Source organism: Trichosurus vulpecula, chromosome 7, assembly GCF_011100635.1.
Source record: "Trichosurus vulpecula isolate mTriVul1 chromosome 7, mTriVul1.pri, whole genome shotgun sequence".
NCBI classification, from domain to species: Eukaryota; Metazoa; Chordata; class Mammalia; order Diprotodontia; family Phalangeridae; genus Trichosurus; species Trichosurus vulpecula.
Window position 1 is genome coordinate 169295095 of NC_050579.1, and position 21128 is coordinate 169316222.

Below are 21128 nucleotides of genomic sequence, written 5' to 3' on the forward strand. Positions count from 1 at the left end.
AGTCTGGTTAGGATGTTGCATAGGAGATATGAAGGGGCACAGTTAGAGGTAAGGCTGGAAATGTAGGCATGACCCAGACTGTGGAGTGCCTTTTTTTTGGCAAGTTAAGGACTTTGCATAGTGGGCAGTGAGTAGCAACCAAAGGCTCATGGGCAGCTTAATGACATAATCACATTGTCTACTAAGCATATTGTTCCTGCATTGAATAGTGGATAGATAGCTTTATATTTGAAGTTAGGAAGGCCTGGGGTCAAATTTTGCCATACATATTTGTTAGCTGTGCACGCCTGCAAAAATCATTTTGTGAGCTTTAGTTTATTCATCTGTGAAATGTGGAAAGTAACACATATAGCCTTTACCTCATAGGATTGCTTTAAGGACCAAGTGAGGCAAATTATGAAGCAGTGTTTTGCAAATTTTAAAGCACTATAAGAGCTTCAGTTGTTTTGGTATCAGTCATTGACTACAGAGGAGAGGAATTGAGCACCCAAACTAGGGTGATGACAGTGGGAATGGAAGGAAGGGAATGAATGGGGGGAGATATTGTGAAAGTTGTTTATCCATCATTTTTGAAGAGGACCATTGACATTATAGATGATGTCTTGACTTGTATTTGAATTGGACTTAAGAGAGGTAGAGTTGTGCAAAGTCATCAGCATCATTTTCTCTTCCTGAATCATCAAAGTCCAATGGCAGGAGAAAAGTCAAGACGATTGGCAATGAATGGCCCAGAGTGCAGTTGATAACCTTGGCATCTTTAATACCTGGTCACGTTCTAAGCACTTCATAGCACCTGCTGCAGTCATCTTCATAGTAGTTGGAACAGATTGTTCTCATCCACCCATTCCATAAGGGAAAGTCTTCACATGTTTGGGATAGACATGTCTCCAACTCGCCAACAAGTTTGAGGCCTGTTGGTTACCTTCAACTTGGTTTAGTCAAGTCCTTTTGCCGAGATGGTTTACCATGGTGTCATTGCTGTGCATGCTACAGCTTCTTGGAGCCATAGGTGAGAGTTAAGTGAATCAGATGTACGCCAAAGGTGGATAAGCCTCCCTAAAAAGGGCTCAGCAGCGCTCACACCAGAGGTGCTAGTCCTCCTGAACACCCCATATACCTGATGACTACTTGGATGAGGGTGGCTTAGGAAGGAGAAAAATTATTTTTGAAATTTTTTGCCTGAGTTGCTGGGAGAAAAGGAGCACCAGTAGCAGAAATAAGGAGAAATAATGGGAGCCCAGAGAAGGGAAATGGTTTGCCCCTAACCTCACAGGTAGTAGCTAATTAATCTAGTTAATTATTTATTCAAACCTAGGTTCTCCAACTCTCCAATGCTCTTTTCACTATGTCATGCTGCCTCCCTAAGAAAGTCTGGGAAAAAAGAAAAAACAACAAAGCTACAGTTGTAATCTCCTGCTGACAAGGTGTATTCACATCATCCTTCTCCTGTATGGGAAAAAGATTTTCTAACTATACAACATCTTTCTAAAAAAAACTTACTGGTATCTTGGTACAAAGTTTCATCTTCTTTTTGACTTTCCAAGCCTTTTGATTAGTATTCTATAGGCACTGAGAGTTTGCCTCAAATCTATGGAGAAGGGCATTCTAAAAATTATTGTTTAGTGGTTTGAAATTGTGCCTCTCTGAGTTCTTCATCTCCTTCTAATGAGGAGCCTCAAACATCTTTTAGATCTAGTTAAAACAAGAGAAGGGGAGATCTTTGAAAAGGACTTGAGGCATTTAAGGAAAGCAGGAAACATATCCTGAACACAAAGTTTTGAAGGTTGAAACTTACTCTTCAAGTGCTGTTTTAAGTATGACTAGAGAAGTAGGAAGAGAATCAAGATTTCCAGTGTCAGAATCCTAATTAAAGGAGAATATCCAAAAGGAAGGAGGCATTCAAGAACGTGTGATGCTACAGAGAAAGACTAGGGGTGTTGGTGACTATGAAGTTACTGCTGACCTTTGAGAGTATGAGTTATAGAAGCCAGATTTCCAGAGATTGATAGAAGGAAATGGATGGGGAGGAAGTGGATGTAATTAATATGGCTCCCTTTTTCTAGAAGTTTGATAAAGCAAGAAAGAAGAGAGATATAGTAGTTGGAGAGGGTAGGAAGGTAATCACTCCTATATACGTCTTGAGGTTTTACAAAGTACTTTTAAAATCTGTGGGGTAAGTAATGTAAATAGCAAGTCTACAGCTAGAAAATGTCAGAGTTGGGACAGAAATACAAGTCTAATTCCAAGCCAAATGCTTTCTCCACTCCATCCCTCTGACTCAAAGGAATAATAAAATACAGTTCTGTCCTACTATGGTCTAATGGGTGTTTGTGTAGAGTTCAGAGAGCATATGCAAATAATAATAATACCACAATACATTTATCACAGGGATATGGCAAGACCATTATAGAGAGAGGTGAACAAAGAGCAGTGTGACTTCTCAGGAAGGAGAGGAATTAGAGCTGGCAGGAACCTTAAAAGTTCTCCTCTTCAGCCCTCTCATTTCAGAAGAAATTGAATTAAAGAAAAGAAGGGGCTCATGCAAGGTAATGTTAGTAGCAAAATTGAAATCTGAACTTGGGTTCTTTACTCCAAAGTCAATGAGTTCTCTCTCCACCTACCACACAGCTCTATGTAGGTGGAGGCAGATGGCTATAGACCAGGGGTTGATTCCATTCCATTCCATTCCTTAATTTTGAAGGGCATTAGAAAGAAGGTTCAACACAGGTTGGGAGAATCTAGATGAAACACTTTTATATTTCCAATCTGCAGGGTACCGTGGCTAGGAGTGGCAAGAAGATCTTTCCATATAGCAAGGAAGCAGGGCCAGTTTAAATAAAGAACCTCGGCTTATCAGCTTGCAATTTGTCATCTCAGAGAATGTCATTCCCAAGAGAATGGATGGTAGAGCAGGACTCAGTAAATGTTTTTTTTTTTGCCGGGTGGGGGGGGGGTTGCTGCTAGGGAGGGAGATATGACTCCTAATGGAGAGAGAATCCTGAGGTGATACAGCATACCTACATAAGAGCAGAGCCTTTTAGGGGAGATTCGTATACTGTTTGCAGTGACTCTTCAGGAGAGATAATGTGAAGAGGGAAAGACTCTTTCAAAGACAAGTTGCAGACATTGATGGGTAGCTGGCTTCTCAGTTTCCAGATTGCCTCCCCAGAGACTTCAGAGACAGAATTTTCCCTTGGTTCAGATTGGGCCCTGTCTTTTTGTTTAAGCCAAGATATTGTCTCCCTCCCAGCAGAAGAGCCCATTCATTCTTGTGTATTTTCTGCTATGTTTATTCCGTAGAATTTCTACAACTTTTATTAGTTGTTTTACTTAGATAAATGAGTTTACTCACCATTTACAATTTGTAATGGTCTTTTGTATAACTTTCATTTGGTGGAAGAAGCTAAGCTGGTTAGTATAAGCTAAGGGCTACCTCCCCCATCCCTCCTTTTAAGAGCAACCAACTTTTAAATCCCTAAAAATCATATTCCTAGACAATCAGTATTTGAAGGGACAAGCCTGATATACTTCAAGGAAGGAGCAAGTTATCTAGTTATGACCTTTCTCCTCCTGCCCTCCAAGCAAAAATCACAGTCTCCCTTGGAGAGGTGTGGGCCGGATTCCAGAGATATTTATCTGCGCTGTCTGTGAGCTGTATTTTTACAATTAGATAACCCATGTAGACACATATATTTCATGGTCGTACATATATCCTACACATAAATGTAGTGAGGAAGGTTTATTACAACAAAGTCTGCTCAATGAAATTTCATTAGTACTAAATTTATGGAACGGTTGCTGCTGTTAGAACAGCATTCTTCCATTCAAAATTTAAAGGGGATGGATTGTGCCTCCTTTGACTTTACAGGAAAGGATTTCACTCATCCGCTATGGAAGCCTTTGAAAGGTTTTAAAGAGTAGGCCTTAAGCATCCATAACCAGGAATTCTCACATTTTCTTCTTAGATCATGCATTCATTCTTCCTCATATTTCTGGAACACATTGTAAGCACATTGTCCTGTATTACACTGTGTTACCCCATAAAGTCAAGATTGTGATGTGTATGCTTTAATAGATGATATCTGTTGCTGCTCTGGGCTTTTTTTTTAACTTTAGTATCTTCTGTTGCTTGACTCAGAAGCAGGAAAAAATAGAAACATTTGTCAACTTTAAGTGAGACTAAAAGAAAGTTATGTATCTTGTTTATTGGAAAGGGATTAATTTGGTATAGGGACCTTAAGCTTCCATTTCTTTCCTCAAAATTACAAATCTCATGGACTCTACCTCCAGGTTTGGGGTAGAGGATAGGCTTAGTAGTGGCTGCCAGTTTGTCAGCACAGGCAGAACAGACCCTGTGCAATTATACTGCCAAGAGGAGTATGTCTTCTTTCTGTCTTTTCCCTCAGCCTCTGAATAAACCATTGAGAGACCAAATAAAGCTTCTCTAAAAGAGGTGGAGCAGGTGGCACCACCTGTACCCATCTCATTCAAGCCCATCTAATCTGCCACTTAGTTGCGGGCAATCGGATAGTGACTTGGAGGAATGGTTGGACAGAGTGGAGTGCTTCTGGCTCACGCCCTAAGCTGGCTATGGATGAGGATTACTATTAAAATTAGTGCTACTGGTCATGGAAAACTGGGATTTGCCCAATTGTCTCTAGGTGTTTTTGTATTATCTCGACAAGTTGGGATGGGCAGGCATTATCATTTCCACCCATGGGCAGGGTGAGCTCATTAGAATGAAATAAGTATGGGTAATGCCTGTTTAAGAGAGTCTGAGCAAGTACATCTTTTTAGACCCTTTTTTCTTCACCTTTGGAAAAATGTGTTGTTGTTGGAGTGTTGTGTGTATGGGGGGGGCGAGGGAGTTGGGGTGAGGAATGGATTTTATGGTTTTGGATCCAGTTCACTCCATTTGTAACCCTAGAGGAGAATCCCGATAGAGTTACATTGGAAGTCAATCTGGCCCTTGGTTCCAGATTGCCGATTCCTCTCCAGCTGCATATCACGTTGACATCGAATGAGATGTAGACTGTACTTACTTTTTCTGTGAGAAAAAGGAATGGGTTGAATCCCAAAGATGTTTTTGTTACTGCGGGGGCTTGGATTAAGGAAAAGTCTCTCTATTTCAAGGGGCCTTTGCAATTTGCTTAAAAACCACACGTCCCTATTAATGAAATAATTCAGAGATTTTACAGGTACAAATAGAAATGGACCTGATTCTGTTCAGAAACAAACAAAAAAGATTGAAGTATAGATTAAAATAAAATAAACCTAAAATCATGAACAGATGTTGACTGTGCAAGTAATTAACATGGATATGTCTTATTAAAATTATATGTTGGAAAATTGGCAGTGGTTATCTATACTCAAGAACAAGGAGTCTCAACCTTTTATGTATCACAGATCCTTTTGGCAGTACAATGCAGCTTATGGACCCCTTCCCAGAATAATGTTTTTTAAATTCATAAAATAAAATACATAGGATTACAAAGAAAACCAATTATATTGAAATACAGGTATCAAAATGTTTTTTTTTTAAAAAACCCAGGTTAAGAACTCTTTCTTTAGAAGCATAGAAGAAATGGCCATGAAGCATTTGGGACCTATGTATAATTTAAGTGTTGGTCATTTGACCAGTCATCTTGCACAGTTATTTTGAATAAAAATTGAAACAGCATGCTATTACTGAGTTTCAGTGCTACTGGAATGCATATTCTAGTTTTTCTTGAAGGAGATTTTTTTTTTCATTTGAATTCCACAGTGGTTTTATGTAGCAAATAGATTTAGCGAACATTACTGATAATCTTGACCGATAAACTTACATTTTCTAAAGTCTAGGTACTGTGAGAGCATGAGAGCAACCTGAATTATCCCCAAATTTTCCAAATGGATCATTTTAGATGACTATGAATGCCTGTCACCAGTTGCTTTTTAAGGCCATTGACCGTATTACCACATCAACCACATTCAGAAATATTCCATTTAAGGAATATTCCATTTATCTCGTTGGGGAAAAGACCTTAAGTTGTTTTTTCCATAAAGAACAATATTTACTACTTATTAATAATATATTTAGTGAATAAGGTAGCAGATAAGACCATTCCATACTATAATAATTAAAATAGACTTGGTATGTGTGGAAAAATAATTATAAATTTCTCCCACTGTTGCAGTTTCAGTTAAAGTTAGTGTTTCTGAATGCTAAACAATATTCTGCTTCAAAATGACATTTGTCAGATAACCTTTTGAAAAATTTTCCCACTAGATTTAGCCACATTTACCTTTGTTGACAGTTCAGCTGCCTGTGGGTTTATTTGGTGTTTTTGATTACTAAAACAACTTCTATAGATAGTATTTTTGAAATGCATTTTATTCTGACATTAGTTCTTCTCTTCTCCTTATGTTCATCCTTAAGGAACTCCTGGCAACTTCCAGCGTGCTCCAAATGCTAAAGCAAAAGTCTTTTTTTTTATAGTAAACATGACTCCTGTTTGAATGGAGAATCACCAGCAGTGGGGGTTATTTTAATGGACATGCTGTATTACTTTAATCTAACCCTTTCACCATCTGTTCTGCCCATAACAGTGAATGCAAAAAAGAACATATTTTATGTTTCAGGGTTACATTAGTAAAAAGTAAGATAAAAGTGATTTAAAAGCATACATATGTTCTCAGTACAATGCAGTCTGCATCTGTGATGTTTTTTCTCATGGTTAAGACACAAATCAAGGAGAAAGCTGCTCACGCCTGATATAGTGAAAGTTTTCATGGAAAACAGGACTTTACCATAAGAGGATTTCACTATATATTTTATAGCTAAAAATGATAAAAACTTGAATGAGCTGCCAGGAAAAAAATAGATAACTGTAACGTTTATTATATGAACATCTGGCATTTTTCCTGAGCTGGGTTGTTGCCTCCATATCCAGATGAATACTGAACACCTGCCTACAACACATTGTTGAGAGAAGCATGAATCTTAAACATATTACCCCAAGAGGAATGTGCATGGCTATACCTACTGCACACATTTTCCTTTCAGATTGGGGGCTTGATTAGAGGCAGTACCCAGCAAGGATTTCCCAAAGCGGGTGTTTTGGTTTAAAGCAGGCCCTCTGGGAAAATTTGCTGGGATTTCATACCACTCAGTATCTTATTTGAGTTTTATCATTTATTTAACCTGTGAGAATTGAGCCTAGTCTGCCTTGCTCAAATATGCCTTCCTAAGGAATCTATTGGGAAAATAACCATTTTTGGATAAACCTTTATCCCCAAATCATTTGCCTTTTTGCTGATAGGCTGAGCCTGAATTTCTGAAAGCAGTTTAAGCCTCAGGGAGGCACAGCTGTATCATGGATTAGGAGCCCAAATTGAGAGCCAGCAGGCATTGTGGCTGCCGTTTGCCTTTTCTTCTAGAAGTGCAGTCACCTATATTTAGTAGGTGGAAGTTTTACAGTTGAACAAGTGGATCTTCCTCTATTTATTTATTTTTCTTAATTGGTCACAATAAAGGCATCCTGTCCTGGTGGAGAGAGGGATCCGAAAAACCTGAATTCAAGCCCTGCCTTCTGTAACATGGTTGGTCCCCAGGCAAGTTTAAGCTCTCAGCAGCCCCATGATACTCTTCTTGCCCTATGTGTTGCAGACCATTAGAGTTTTCTTAACACGAATGCCCTAAGTCTGTTAAATTACATGTCAGGACCAATTAAATAAACATGATTACAAAGAGTGAGTTTTTGAAAAGTCAAGCTTGAGGGATGAGAAAAATTGGAGCTGGGGGAGATTAAGAGGGGAATTAATATTTTGAGAAATGTTCAATATAAAAATCACCTTTCCAGGAGAAAAAATGGCACTGGTTGCAATAAAATGAGTATATATTAATTTCCAATGGGATTCCATTGACTGATCTGTGGAACCTAATTCACACATAGGATCCGAATATTTCTTTTTTGGTTCAGAAGGGAACTTTTGTGGTTCCTCCACCTAAGAAATCAGATAAAATGTCACTTGGATTCATTATGTAAAATGACTTTGGGGGAACTTTGTCTTTTCATAGGAAGGCTACAGATTTCAGAAGTTTATAAGTTTCCATTTAATGCTAATTGGTTTAGAATCACTACACTAGGAACAGGGTTATCAGTAGTTGCTTGGAGATCCCTTTACACCCATGTGTAGTTTAAAAAGAATTCTTGTTCACTTATTTTTATCTTCAGTTTCAATCATATCTCAAAGGATTTGCTTTTTGTTTAGAAACAAATCCTATTAATTGACTAGAGTGAGAGTAATTGGAAGATAGTGTTTGGAAAAAAGCCCAGGTTTTTAAGGCAGGTTTCTTTTTCAAAGCTACGGCACTGACTTGTTATGTAACTTTGGGCACACTATTTCAATCTTTAGGTCTTCCTCCCATATTGGCAAGATTAATCAATCAGCAAATTTATTTATTAAGCTTCTGCTCCACTCCATATCTCGGACTAGGAGCTGGGGCTACAGATACAATTAATGAAACAATCCCTACTCTCAAGGGGCATACAGTCTACAAAGGGAGAAACAACAAGTACGTGTATAAGTGTATGCAGAATAACTATAAAGGAGTTTGTATTTTCTTCTACAAGCAATGGAAAGCCATTGGAATTTATTGATCAGAGGAATGGCATGGTCAGACTTGCTGCTTAAGAAAAATCATTTTTGAGGAGAATGGACTGGAGAGGGGAGAGACTTGAAACCAGGAGACCAACTTGAGAAGCTGCTATTGCAGAAGACCAGGAGAGAGAAGGGGTCTGATTGAAAGAGAGTTAGATGCAGAAACAGCAAGATTTGGCAAATGAGTGAAAATGTGGTGGTGGTGGAGGTGGGTGGGAGTTGGAGGATAATGCCAAACACTCCAGATAACACAGTAAAAGAAAACCTCAGTTTTACCTGATAGTGTTTTAGTGGGATCATCAGTTTTTTCACAAAATGAAAGTATCTGGTGTTTACATGTATCTAGTGTTTTAAACTCTTTTCAGTGCTTACATATATTGTTCTTATTTGGTCCATGAGAGAATTCTGTGAGATTATCGGGCATCCTTATTTTATAGATGAAAAAACTGAAGCCAAGTGAAATAAAATGACTTTCTCAGAGTCTCACGGCAAGTCAGTGACTCAGAATCATGACTAGAATATGGGTCTCCCATTGATGTCTCAGTCTAGTTCTCATGCTGAGATTTTGAGGTACTCAGAATTTGGATTTTATGTGCCTTTAATTAGGTAGTGGGGATATATGATGGTAAGCCATGATTCTTTAAAGTAGTTCTAAGGTAAAATTTTGTTAGCACACATTTCCATTTTCTTAAAGACCTTTTTTTTTGGACCTTTTTTTAAAGTGGAATTACTGTCTTAATCTATTACCAAGACTTTATTGTCCTGTGTAATATGACTTGATTCCTTCATCAAAAGATGATAAAAATGCAAACTATGCTATAAAGAAGAAAATACGGAAGAATAGCAAGAGTTTAGCTAACATAATAATTTCCTTCTTTCAAGGAAATGATGCTGATAAACAATTCTCCATGTTCAGGATTAGTGACTGCCAGTAATACTGCTCCCATTCTGAAGTTTTGAACTTGGGGGGCAGGGAATGATAGAATAATACTTTAAAGTCTAATACTTCCCTTTTGCAAATTGATATTGACTCTTTGATCACATATTTTCAAATGCAAATTTCCATATGTGTCTTCATCACTAATTGCCCTTCAGGCTTTTTTGAGGCACCCAATTCTACAAGATGGGCTGTCAGTCTTATTGCCATCATATTCATTCATTCATTCAACAAGCATTTATTAAGCTCATGCTTTGTGCAAGATGCTGTTAAGGAAATGATATGTTTACAGAATTATGCCAAACACTGGGGATACAATGACAAAATGAAAAACAGCCCCCACCCTCAAGGAGTTTATATTCTACCAATCCATTTTTGCTTACTTATAATCTCCCCCTCCTTTGAACTAACTTAGCTTTTTATTTTGGGGAATATCCTCATTCACTACGCTTCCACATGACTCTCTGTACTGTCTTCACTTTACATTTATGTATTCATCCTTTATTATAATTATTTGTGTGTGTACATGTCTAATGTCTCTACTAGGCTATCAGCTCAGTAAGACCAGGTACCTTGTCCTACTAATCTTTACTTACCCTCTAATGTCAATTCAGTGCTTTGGGTATAGCAGGCCATCAGTAAATATCTATTGAATTAATAATGACAATAATAACTAGTCTTTATGTAGTGCTTTAAAGTTTGCAAAGGGCTCTACATACATTGTCTCATTTGACCCTTCCAACAACACTGTGAGGTAGGTGGTAGGTGGTATCATCTTCATTTTATACATGAAGAACCTGAAGCAGATAGAGGTTAAGTGATCTGCTCAGGGTCACTTAGCTAGTAAGTATCTGAGGCAGAATTTGAACCCCAAGTCCAGTGCTATATCCCCAGCACCACCTAGTAACCTCAGCACAGCTGAATGGAATGCAAATTTGCATATTCTTTTTTTGAGGGGGGGAAGGCAGGGCAGTTGGAGTTAAGTGACTTACCCAAGGTTACACAGCTAGTAAGTGTGTCAAGTGTCTGAGGCTGGATTTGAACTCAGGTGATCCTCACTCCAGGGCCAGTGCTCTACTCGCTGCTCCACCTAGCTGCCCCAAATATGCATATTCTAATAGAACACAGAAGCATGATATAGCCTCAAGAGCCATGAGAGGGGATTCAAAATACCTATAGTGTAGTCTAAATTCTGGTGCTTACTAGTGTTGTGATCAGATCACCTGACAATAATATTTGAATACTGGGGGACTCTGTGATTTTGTCACCAACATGAATCTTAACACCTTTGTGACTTAGGATATAGTCTTCAATAATTCCTACGGCCTAATATTTCACCACCCCGTGACCAGCCTGGTGATGAGTGCCTTGAGGTCAGAGACTGTTTCATTTTTCATCTTTGTATTCTGCACCCAGCAGAGTACCTAGCACATGGTTAGGTGCTTAAGAATAATACTGAACGCTAGCATTTATAGTGCTTTAAGGTTTAAGTACTTTACAAATATTATCTCATTTTATCCTCATATCAACCCTAGGAGATTTAGGTGCCGTTATTATCCCTGTTTTTATAGATGAGGAAACTGAGCCAGATTCACACATTCAGACACAAATCTTTCTGACTCCGGGCTCTGCATTCTATTTATTGTGCCATATTTGTTACCTATAATTATTAAAAGCTCCATAAATATAGAACAAGCCTAATAAATGCTTGTTGAATTGAATCGCATTGGAGGGATCTCTCCAACTGGTCTTCAGACAATAGACATACAATTTTCCACTGGGGTAATAATAACAGTGATAGAACTTTAATGTCTATTAAGAGTTTTCCTCATGACAGTCTTCCGATATGGACGTGCAAATATTATCCTCATTGAACAAGTGAGGAAACTGAGGCACAGAGAGATTAAGTGATAAGAACTGGACCTGTTGGGCTCACTAGTTCTAAATCTGTGATTCACGGTTTTCCCACGTTCACACAAATGGTCAGTGTCAGAGCTACGATACAGATTAGGTTTTTTGACTTAAAAACTGAGTAACTTTTATGGATTTCCTTGCCTTTTTTCTGAATCTTGGTTTCCATATTGGTAAAGTGGGGATAATAACCTACTTACTTTTCCAATTTGTTGTGGGCAAAATTACTGGCAAACTATACAGTCACTACACAAATGTGAGTTGTTATTCATTATCTTCAACAGATATTTATTTGGCACCTGCTATTAGGAAGGTTCTATCTACAGCTGGGGTGGAGGGAGGATATTGGAAAGAGGATGGAAAGGTTCTATATTAAGCACTGGGGGCATATTTCCTGCCCCAAGGAATTTATAATCTAGTAGAATTGCTCCCAAAGCAGATGAATGTGGCTCAGCAGGCAGATACTACACAGATTGTCAGGGTTTTGGCTGTCCTTTGAATTCGAGCTGCCACCTGGAAGGGTTTGTTGCTATTTGTGTCTCTTCTTCTCCAAGTCAATATGACATATTTACTTAGAGTGAAGCATCCCACCTCTGGCTGTTTGTACCCCAGGGCAGCCTGTCTGCTGCTATTGTTTCTCAGCCACTGGCATTACCCTTAGTCTCTGAATTCTGCTTTAGTGTATTCTTGAAGTGTTTCCCTGGTGCGCCTGCCTCGTGCCTGCCTGCCCGGGTTTGCCTCATGTGGAATTTTTCTCGTGAATGAGGAACAGAATGTTCCTTTACACTGAGCCAATAGTGCTTTCTCACATGCACTCAGGGTAAGCTTTTTTCTTTCTGAATAGGGCTCAAAAGTCTTGACTGGAGCACTTCAGAAATAGGCCAGGTTTATACTTTTATAAAAACAAAGCAGAATCCGAGCACCCCCTCTCTTGGAGGAGCACAGATGGTTTGAATTTCTCCAAGGGCAAGCATATGGTGACGACTTCTGTATGGTGAATGCATGAAACTCTGATCCCTGCTGATGGGGAAGAGGGTGGACACTAGCTAACCACTTATTGTGGTGATGCGAAGGTGGCCTCTTCTTTGAAAAGACGGGCCTGAAGTTTGCTAAAAGAAAAGGTGTTTGGGATTTTGAAGAGGTGCAATGTGGGGAATCAGACTTCTGTCTCCATATGCACCAACCTTGTATGCTGAAGGAGCTGAGATTTTCAGCTCTTTTTTGCTCTTCTTGATAGAATAGACTGGCAGTCTATTTGTAAAGATGGCAGAGAATTAATAAGATAATTTGAAATAGTGAAGGAAAAATTGTAAATTGGAATTTGCATAAAAGTCTGAACTTTATACATTCTACTTGCTAGGATTTTTTTGTAGTTCCCCAAACAAGACATGTACCTAATCTCTCTGACTCCACTGGTTCTTGCTATTCAAGCATAGGAATGGAAATATTGTTACTCTCCCTCCAACCCTTGTCCTTTAGGTCTGCAGGTCTGTTTTTCAAAGGTGTAAATATTTTCCTCCCTATACTTTCCTCAAAGCCCAGGCTGGGCCAGAGGTGAGAAAGAGGAGTCTTTGAACAGGGTATCTCCAATGTTTTTTTTGGGGGGGGGGGGCGGTAGGCTAGACCAAGAGAGTGGTGGTAGTGGCCTAGGGCAATTTTTTTCTGAGAACCTAGGTTTTAGCCCTCTGCCACAGAAAATTGTGGATTGGGCACTAACAGTTACTGTGGTGACCACCTTGAGGATGGGATAAGCACCTCTTTTCTCCACTTTGGTATCAGGATCCTCCACTAACATCTTATTCTGATGCCTCATCAAGGAATGCAGGTAAACCAGGGGGTCTTGAAAACTACGTTTGTTGTTGTTCAGTTGTTTCAGTTGTGTCTGACTCTTTGAGACTCCAGTTGGGGTTTTCTTGGCAAAGATACTGTAGAGGTTTGCCATTTCCTTCTCCAGTTCATTTTACAGATGAGGAAACTGAGGCAGAGAACAACTTATGGGAAGTTCTTGAAAGCTTGAATGGTTTAATGTATAGGCACAGTCGTGCTGTGTGGCTGTTGTCCTAGGGCTAGCCTAGCTTAATTGAGAGAAATGCTCATTACCATGTTGGCTGCAGAGTGATGAAATTTCAGCTGCAGGAACTCACGAAGACTGTCTACCAGGAGGCAGAAGGGTTCTAGTAGGAAGGTAGAAGTGTTAAAAGTTGTAGTAGAATGAAATATTTGCTAAGAGAGTGCTCAAACTAATGCGGTAATTGAGCCTTGAATAATGAAATGGCTTCAAGATAGCATTATTCATTTCTGTTCGTTTACATGTTCTTGGAGCCTATATAATGGCTAACTAGCTATGGTCAGGATTTTCGTTTTTTAAAATTTTCCCCAATGAAATTCTCAAGAAGCAGGTAGATAGTTAATAATCTGCAGAAGTATCTAAGGTATGTGTGTTAGTTTAGTCTACCCTCTGTGCATTATTTCAACATAGGAATTAAGAAAGAAGTAGTGGATGGTAAAAGTTGAGGCAGACTATCCTCTAGCATATTTGGCAGGGACAGAATAACAAGGTATTTTTGGAAGTTAGGTTTCAGGGAGGAGCAAAAGATTTGCAAATTAGTGCTTTAATTTAAAAAAAAATCTAAGGGTATTTTTTCTTTTTCTTTGTCTCAAAGGACAGATCTTGGGCAAAAATGAAAGTTGCAAAAATAGATTTTTGTCTAGTGATAAACAAAAAATTCTGATTACAGCCATTCAGATGTGGAATAAACTGCCTAAAGATGTGAGTTCTGTGTCTGTAGAGGATTTCAAATAAAGGCCGGGTAATCAAATTTTGAGGATGGTCTAGTAGGAACTCCTTCTAGGGTATGGTGTGAATATCTGAAATGCCTCCCAGATTAGGATTCTCTAATTCTATGGTGGTGGAAATATAGTTACAAAGTTTAAAAATGTAATTATGCCTACACCTTGCTGTTCATTGTAGAGTGTAATTCAGTGACTGGAGAAGCTCACCCAAGAAGTGTCAGTTACAAAAGAGTAAAGATTTTATTAGATGCGTTAGCCTATATGGTGATGGTATAAATCCTGAGAAAAGAGGTCTAGGGAGGCGTTGGTGGGATGCCTCAGTTTGGGTTCTAGATTTATTCTGGTGCTTCTTTGCCTTGGAAATGCTTGCAAAACTGAACTCTAGGAGCGATTTGGGTAAATCATTTTTTTTCTTTGAAGTGTTTTAAAAGTACTTCCATAGAGATCATGTGATAAGAATGGCTTCTTTCAAAGCCACATGGTAAAAGAGTATTTGAATCAGACAGGATATTGGTTCATTAAATTGCTTCACTATAATTTTGCAAAAACTTCTTTTTAAATAAAAAGGTTATCAATTAAAAGAAAAAGTCCTGTCAGTCCCTCTTATCACTAATAGAACTCTGTCTTAAAGAAGTTATCTTTTAAAAACATAATTACTTAAAGAAATATGTTAAAGCTAAATAAATCAACACATGGCCATGTCTAAAATGTTTGTTTACTTTACTTTGCATCAGTTCAGAGACATCTTCCTAAGCTTCTCTGAATTACTCATATTCATAATTTTTTCAGTAAATTAATAACTCATTACAGTCATGTACCACAATTTGTTGAGCTGTTCCTCAATCCAGGTACATCCACTTTGTTTCCAGTTCTTTCCCAATATAAAAAATGATGTTGTGAGGATATTGGAGTACATGGCAATTATTTTTCTAACTTTGACCTCTTTAGATCCATATCTAGAAGGGAGATCTATAACCAAAAGATGTGGACATTATATTACTTTTTACCACAATTTTAAATTGCTATCCAGAATGTTTGGATCAATTTCACAGCTTCTGAAGTCCTTCATTGTTGTTTTCTTCCATACTGTTGTGTTCACTTTGTAAATTTTTCTCCTGATTCTGCTTACTTACAGTTCATACAAATTTTCCTAGAAACTTATGTTTCTTCTATTTTTTCTTCCAGTATTCTGGATTTCACACCGAAAGATCTGAATCGGATCATGACAGTCAGTGGGGAGGAAGCCCACTCACAGATACTGCATCTCCACAGTTACTGGACCCCTCGGAAAGGCCCAGCTCCCAGCATGATGCTTCATGTGCCTATAGACAGTATTCAGACCGCACCTCTCTTTGCTATGGCTTTGCACTTGACCATTCCAGGCTGACAGATGATAGGCATTTTCATACCCAGTCCTGTGAAGGAGGCCGTTGCGAGGCAGGTCGATATTTCCTTGGCACCCCACAAGCTGGGAGAGAGCCCTGGTGGGGCTCTCGTTCAGCATTGCCCTTAACCAAGTCCTCCCCAGAAAGCAGAGAAGCCTATGAGAACAGCATGCCACACATAACCTCCATCCACAGAATTCACGGTAAGGGAAGTAGCTAGCAAATAAAAAATGTATATGAAACTCTATGCAAACCTTCAAGCAGTATGGGATGGAGCTATTAGTAGTAGCAATATTACTAGTGGGAGAGTCTCTGCTGAGATGGAATCATAAATTTCAAGGCTTCAGTACAGTATTCTAGATGTGGGAATATGCTTCTTAGTCCAAATGATTTTCCTTTGGATTTATCGATTGGCAGTTGTACTACTTCAGGTAGTAACAAAGCTGAGAACAGAAGTTTTTACTAAATCTGCATTAAAAAATACCAATGGGATCTGTTTGTAATGCGTGTCAAGTTTTGAGTTTTTGAGAGGGAGCAAAGTGTTTTAGTACCTTGAAATCAAGAGTATTGTATTTGCAGGTGAGGGGCCAAAGTTCAAATCTCATCAGTTCTTGTTTACTACCTTTGTGGCCTTGGGCAAGTTAGTGAACCTCTTTGGGCCTTCAACTTCTTCATCTGTAGAATGAAGGAGTTGGGAGAGATGGTTTCTGAGACCCGTCCAGGTCTGGATTTGTGATCTGATGGCCCTTTGATTCTGTTTTGTGTCTTCTGCATTCTTGTGGTCACTTGGAAAATAAAATATAAAAACTGGCCTGGCTGATAGAAAATCGTTCAGAAAGAATACTGGGGGTAAAAGATATTATGACACGCAGAGCACGGTTAGATTTTCACCTTGGCATTATTATATGGAAGCTGGATGGTGTTGCAGGCTTAGGAAAATGGAGAATGTAACTAAATTGCTTAGTGCCACAAAAGGGATTTTTGGCCAGGTGTGAAGAGTAATCAAGGAATAAGTAGATGTCCAGTTGTTTCCACCAAAGTTGAGTTCAGGGAAGTCTCTTGAATTCTTCCTGTTATATATTTTTTAAAATAGGCAATAACGCAAAAATTAATTAGAAGACCCTAGTACCTGCTGCTCTTGTTTGCTGAACCCCCCTCCATGTACTGAGCATTTTAAATAGGTTAACCATGATGAAGGTTCAGTCTATGTCTTGTACTATCCTTCATGCATCCAATCTCCTGCTGCTTCACCCCTCCCATTTATACCCTGATAATTTGCTTTCCAATTCTTTCATTTTTATTTTCCACTTTTGTCTTGTTTTATGAAATGGAAGTAGATGCCATGGAAGGAGAAGGGAAAGAGAACAAATTTGTTAAGTGCCTACCATATGTCAGGCACTGTGCATAGCCCTAAAAGCATTATACAGATGTGAGTTATAATGACAAGACAGATGTTGGGGGTAGGTACCTTACACTTATAGTCTGGAAGGAAATACTAGAAATGGAAAAAAAAGTAGCAAGGAAAGATTTGGAGCAATTAATACTATGATTGTAGAATTCTTCTGGGAAAAGCAGGGTGATCCAATGGAAACAGTGTTGGGCTTGGAGCCAAGAAAATAGGATTCAAATTTCAGGTCTGCTACATACTACCTGTGTGTTACTGAGAAAGTCATTTATGTCTCTGAGCCTCAGTTTCCTCATCCATAAAAGGATGGTCTAGGACGAGATAGCCTTTAAATCTGTGATGTTATATGGCATATTGTGCAGCCTATAGATTATCTGCATGATTTTATGTTTCTCTTCCTTTTATGTTGACTTTGGACTCTTTGGGGAATTTGATTTTCTATGGTAGATATTTGCCTTATTCCTCAAAATCCTAAAGAAGCACTCTACCTACTTCTTTGACTTTTTTTTTCCAACCTTGTTTGAATAAAGTTCCTAAATGATAGTGTTGAATTGAAAAGAGCTGACAATATGAGATGCCAGCTCTATGATGAGACGTTGTATGGTTTTTGAGAGGGATATTGATTTTAAATCCTTTTATTTTATACCAAGTGGTGTATGAATGAATCTAAGAGCTTTATTTTGTAGTAACTTAAGATATATTTAGAAGTTTCAGAATGTAGGCAGCTTTTTCTGAAGTTAAAAGAGCAATCCCTGCACCGGTAAGCTAACCTAATTCCTCATGGTGGTGCAGAGGTGACTCTAGGTCCTTGACGGGCTATACCAGCAATGCATAAGCTTTAGTGCGTTCTCCAAAATTGAGAAATCTTATCAACAGATATCTAAGCTAGCTCAGTATGGGAAACAGCATTGTAAGGATGGCCTACAAAGTGATGAATTTTAGTCTAGCCTCCTTATTTTACAGCTGAAGAAGCAAGAGGCTCAATTAGTTCAAGTGAACTGTCTAGAGTCATATAGGATAGTGATTGGCAGAGTTGTGCTAGAAACCCAGGTCATCTGACTCTAAAACTGGGAGCCCTTTCCAATTTGCCATGATTTCTCCCTTCATTTACCTTTACTTTCTGGTAAACTTGCCATATTATTTATTATTGAACTCTTCTGAGGACGTAGGATCAGTCATAGGTTTCTAGATTTAGAGCTAGAAGGGACTCCTAATTCCATCTAGTCCAATACTGCTTTTATAGATGAGGAAACTGAGACCTAAACAGGTTAAGGGGCTTGTCTAAATATAAATGTATTTATAATATATTGTATAATATGAGTACATAATATATCTAAATATATTATATAAATAATATATAATATATATAATACATTATATATTATGTATATATAATATAAAGTAAATATAAAAGGTAGGCTTTAAACCTAGTTCTTGGGACAATTTTTGTCATTCATTCTGCTGTATGTATCTGCATTGTGCCTGACTTTAAAATGGTTGACGAATTGTTTTTCTTTTCGAAATATGTTATATTGTATATTTTCCACATTTTTTTCTTACTAAGAATCTGCTTAGTGTTTAATCCATATGTGGGTCTTTCTCTAGGGAGAGGTCACTGGGATGAAGATAGTGTGGTCAGTTCTCCAGACCCTGGGTCTGCCAGCGAATCAGGTGACCGCTATCGTGCTGAACAGTACCAGAGCAGCCCCCATGAACCCAGCAAAATTGAAACTCTGATAAGAGCCACCCAGCAGATGATTAAAGAGGAAGAGAACAGATTGCAGCTCCGGAAAGCCCCTCCTGACCAACTGGCTGCCATTAATGGAGCAGGGAAAAAACACTCCCTTTGTTTTGCAAACTACCAGCAGCCGCAGCTGACTGGAGAGGTCTGCCATGGCCCTTCTCTTGCCAACACTTCCCCATGTGAGCACCTTCAACAAAGAGAAGGGAAGATGATGAGCCCTCATGAAAATGACTATGGCAGCAGCCCCACAGCCTTGTCTAGGATAAGCAGTCCCAACTCGGATCGTATTTCTAAATCAAGCTTGGTATTAGCTAAAGACTATCTCCATTCAGACATGTCCCCTCATCAGACAGTAGGAGATCATCCGGCAGTCTCTCCGAACTATTACAGTTCTCACCGGCAGTATTTTGATAAGCATGCTTACACATTAACTGGGTATGCCCTGGAGCACTTGTATGACAGCGAGGCCATTAGAACCTATTCCTTGGGCTGCAACGGCTCCCACTTTGATGTAACTTCCCATTTAAGAATGCAGCAAGACCCAGCGCAAGGACACAAAGGGACATCTGTTATAATAACCAATGGGAGCTGATGTTTTTTTTTTCTAAAAAAATTGTGCTTTAAGGATATCTTTGAAACATAGTTGGAACATATATATGTTTTAATGCCCTTGTTACCAGCATTTAATATACCACAGTATGTTAGAGAGAATAACCTAAGCTACTGAAGCTACTGGGTATGAATTGACACATTACTGTAAAAAAGTAAGAAATGCACTAGCATTCAGGGTTACAGTGAATGGAGTTAAAGTGAACCTGTAAGTTGCCCCCAGGATTTATGGGAGCCAGAATGGATAAAGTCAGAGTTGAAAATACCAGTGTAGATCAGGTGAGCAATATATGCGCATTGTGTAAGTACTAGTTGGAAATGCCACAGAGGGAAGACCCAGTGAGCTGCATGGGCACATAGATCGCTACTCATAAAACTGCTATGCACCCTTGACATGCAAAAATTTGGAATGTAGATCATAAAATGCACATGCCAAAAATGGGTAACTTTTCTTAACCCTAACATGTGATTGCTTCTTCATGATATGAAGAAGCTGTTGCTGTTCCCCGAAGAAGAGAATGAGGGATCTCAGAGAAGGGGTTTCTTCCCTGTGGTCTCTTAGCCATTCTGACACATTTGATCTAGGCATAAATTAGGGATACAGTTCTGGATATGGCACTGGACATGTTTCTCACATGGTATCTATTAGAAGCAATCAGGAAGTGGCAATTTTCATTCTGCTTTTGAGTCATACGAAAGGACGTGATTGCACTGACGTAGAGGTAAGAGGTTGTGTTAAATAATAGCAGTTGGACGTTGGAACAAGCACCAAGCATTGAGGGCGCTCAATTAAAAGAAATTCAGATGAGGCAGTGAGACCAGAAGCAGAGATAAACGAAAGGATTTCCAAGAACAGACCATTTCAGATTCAGACTGTGTGTGCCATTAGTAATCAACACATTAAGAGCTTTTGAAAAAACAGCTACAGAACAACCCACCAGGAAACAAGGCTGATAGAGAGGGAGTGTGAAAAGTAATTAAGAGAAACAAGGGAGGTACTGCATGAAATGATTGAAAGTGTTTGAAAACATTGCTAAATATGATTGTGCAAATGTAAAAACACATGGAAAGTCAGTCTAATGAAGAAACAATCTGGCTTCAAGAGAATGTTTAAGTCGAAAGCTTAGAATAAGGCACAAGACTTTGAGATGTAATATTCTGAATGAAGGAACAGACAAGGTTTTGCAATATTTGCCTACTTGGATTTGTGTTTTTTTTTTTTTTAAAGACAAATACTGCTTCTTGAGGCATATTGGTGGAGTAAGAAAGATCACTTGACTCAACAATTAGGACTGGTCTTTGTCAGGAAACCTAGGTTCCATTGCTGATCCTATCACTAACCTGCTGTGTGAACCTGTGTAGATCACTGGTTCTCAGGTTGATCATTTATAAAACAGAGAGGTTACATTAGATAAACTATCTCTAAGGTAATCTGCTGTTTTAAAGTCCTGTGATTCATTAGTTCAGGAAAATTGGATTTAATTAAAAGATTCTGTTGGTTTGATCCCTCATGCCTTGGGAATGGCAGGAATTTTAATTTCTGGGTGGTGTGCCACTCACACAGCCCTATGGCTGGCCCATAATTAAATCAGACCCTTCAAATCTCCCAGGTATGGTCAATTCTGCCACACATGTTTAGACCTAGTCAAAATGTATGTGGTAGGATCTGACAAGGGAAGAAAGAAGAAAAGTAAATTTAGA

The 21128-nt window shown here is 38.7% G+C and overlaps 1 protein-coding gene across 1 annotated transcript in view; it reads left to right on the forward strand.

Annotated features, from left to right (window-relative positions):
* The window catches only part of SIM1 (SIM bHLH transcription factor 1), a 75638-nt gene extending 56228 nt beyond the window's left edge, over positions 1 to 19410 (forward strand). The window contains exons 10-11 of the mRNA XM_036768868.1: positions 15470 to 15872; positions 18680 to 19410. Coding sequence (XP_036624763.1) covers positions 15470 to 15872; positions 18680 to 19410 — 1134 coding nt within the window. The remainder of the gene's footprint in view (positions 1 to 15469; positions 15873 to 18679) is intronic.
* The last annotated feature ends 1718 nt before the right edge of the window (positions 19411 to 21128 follow it).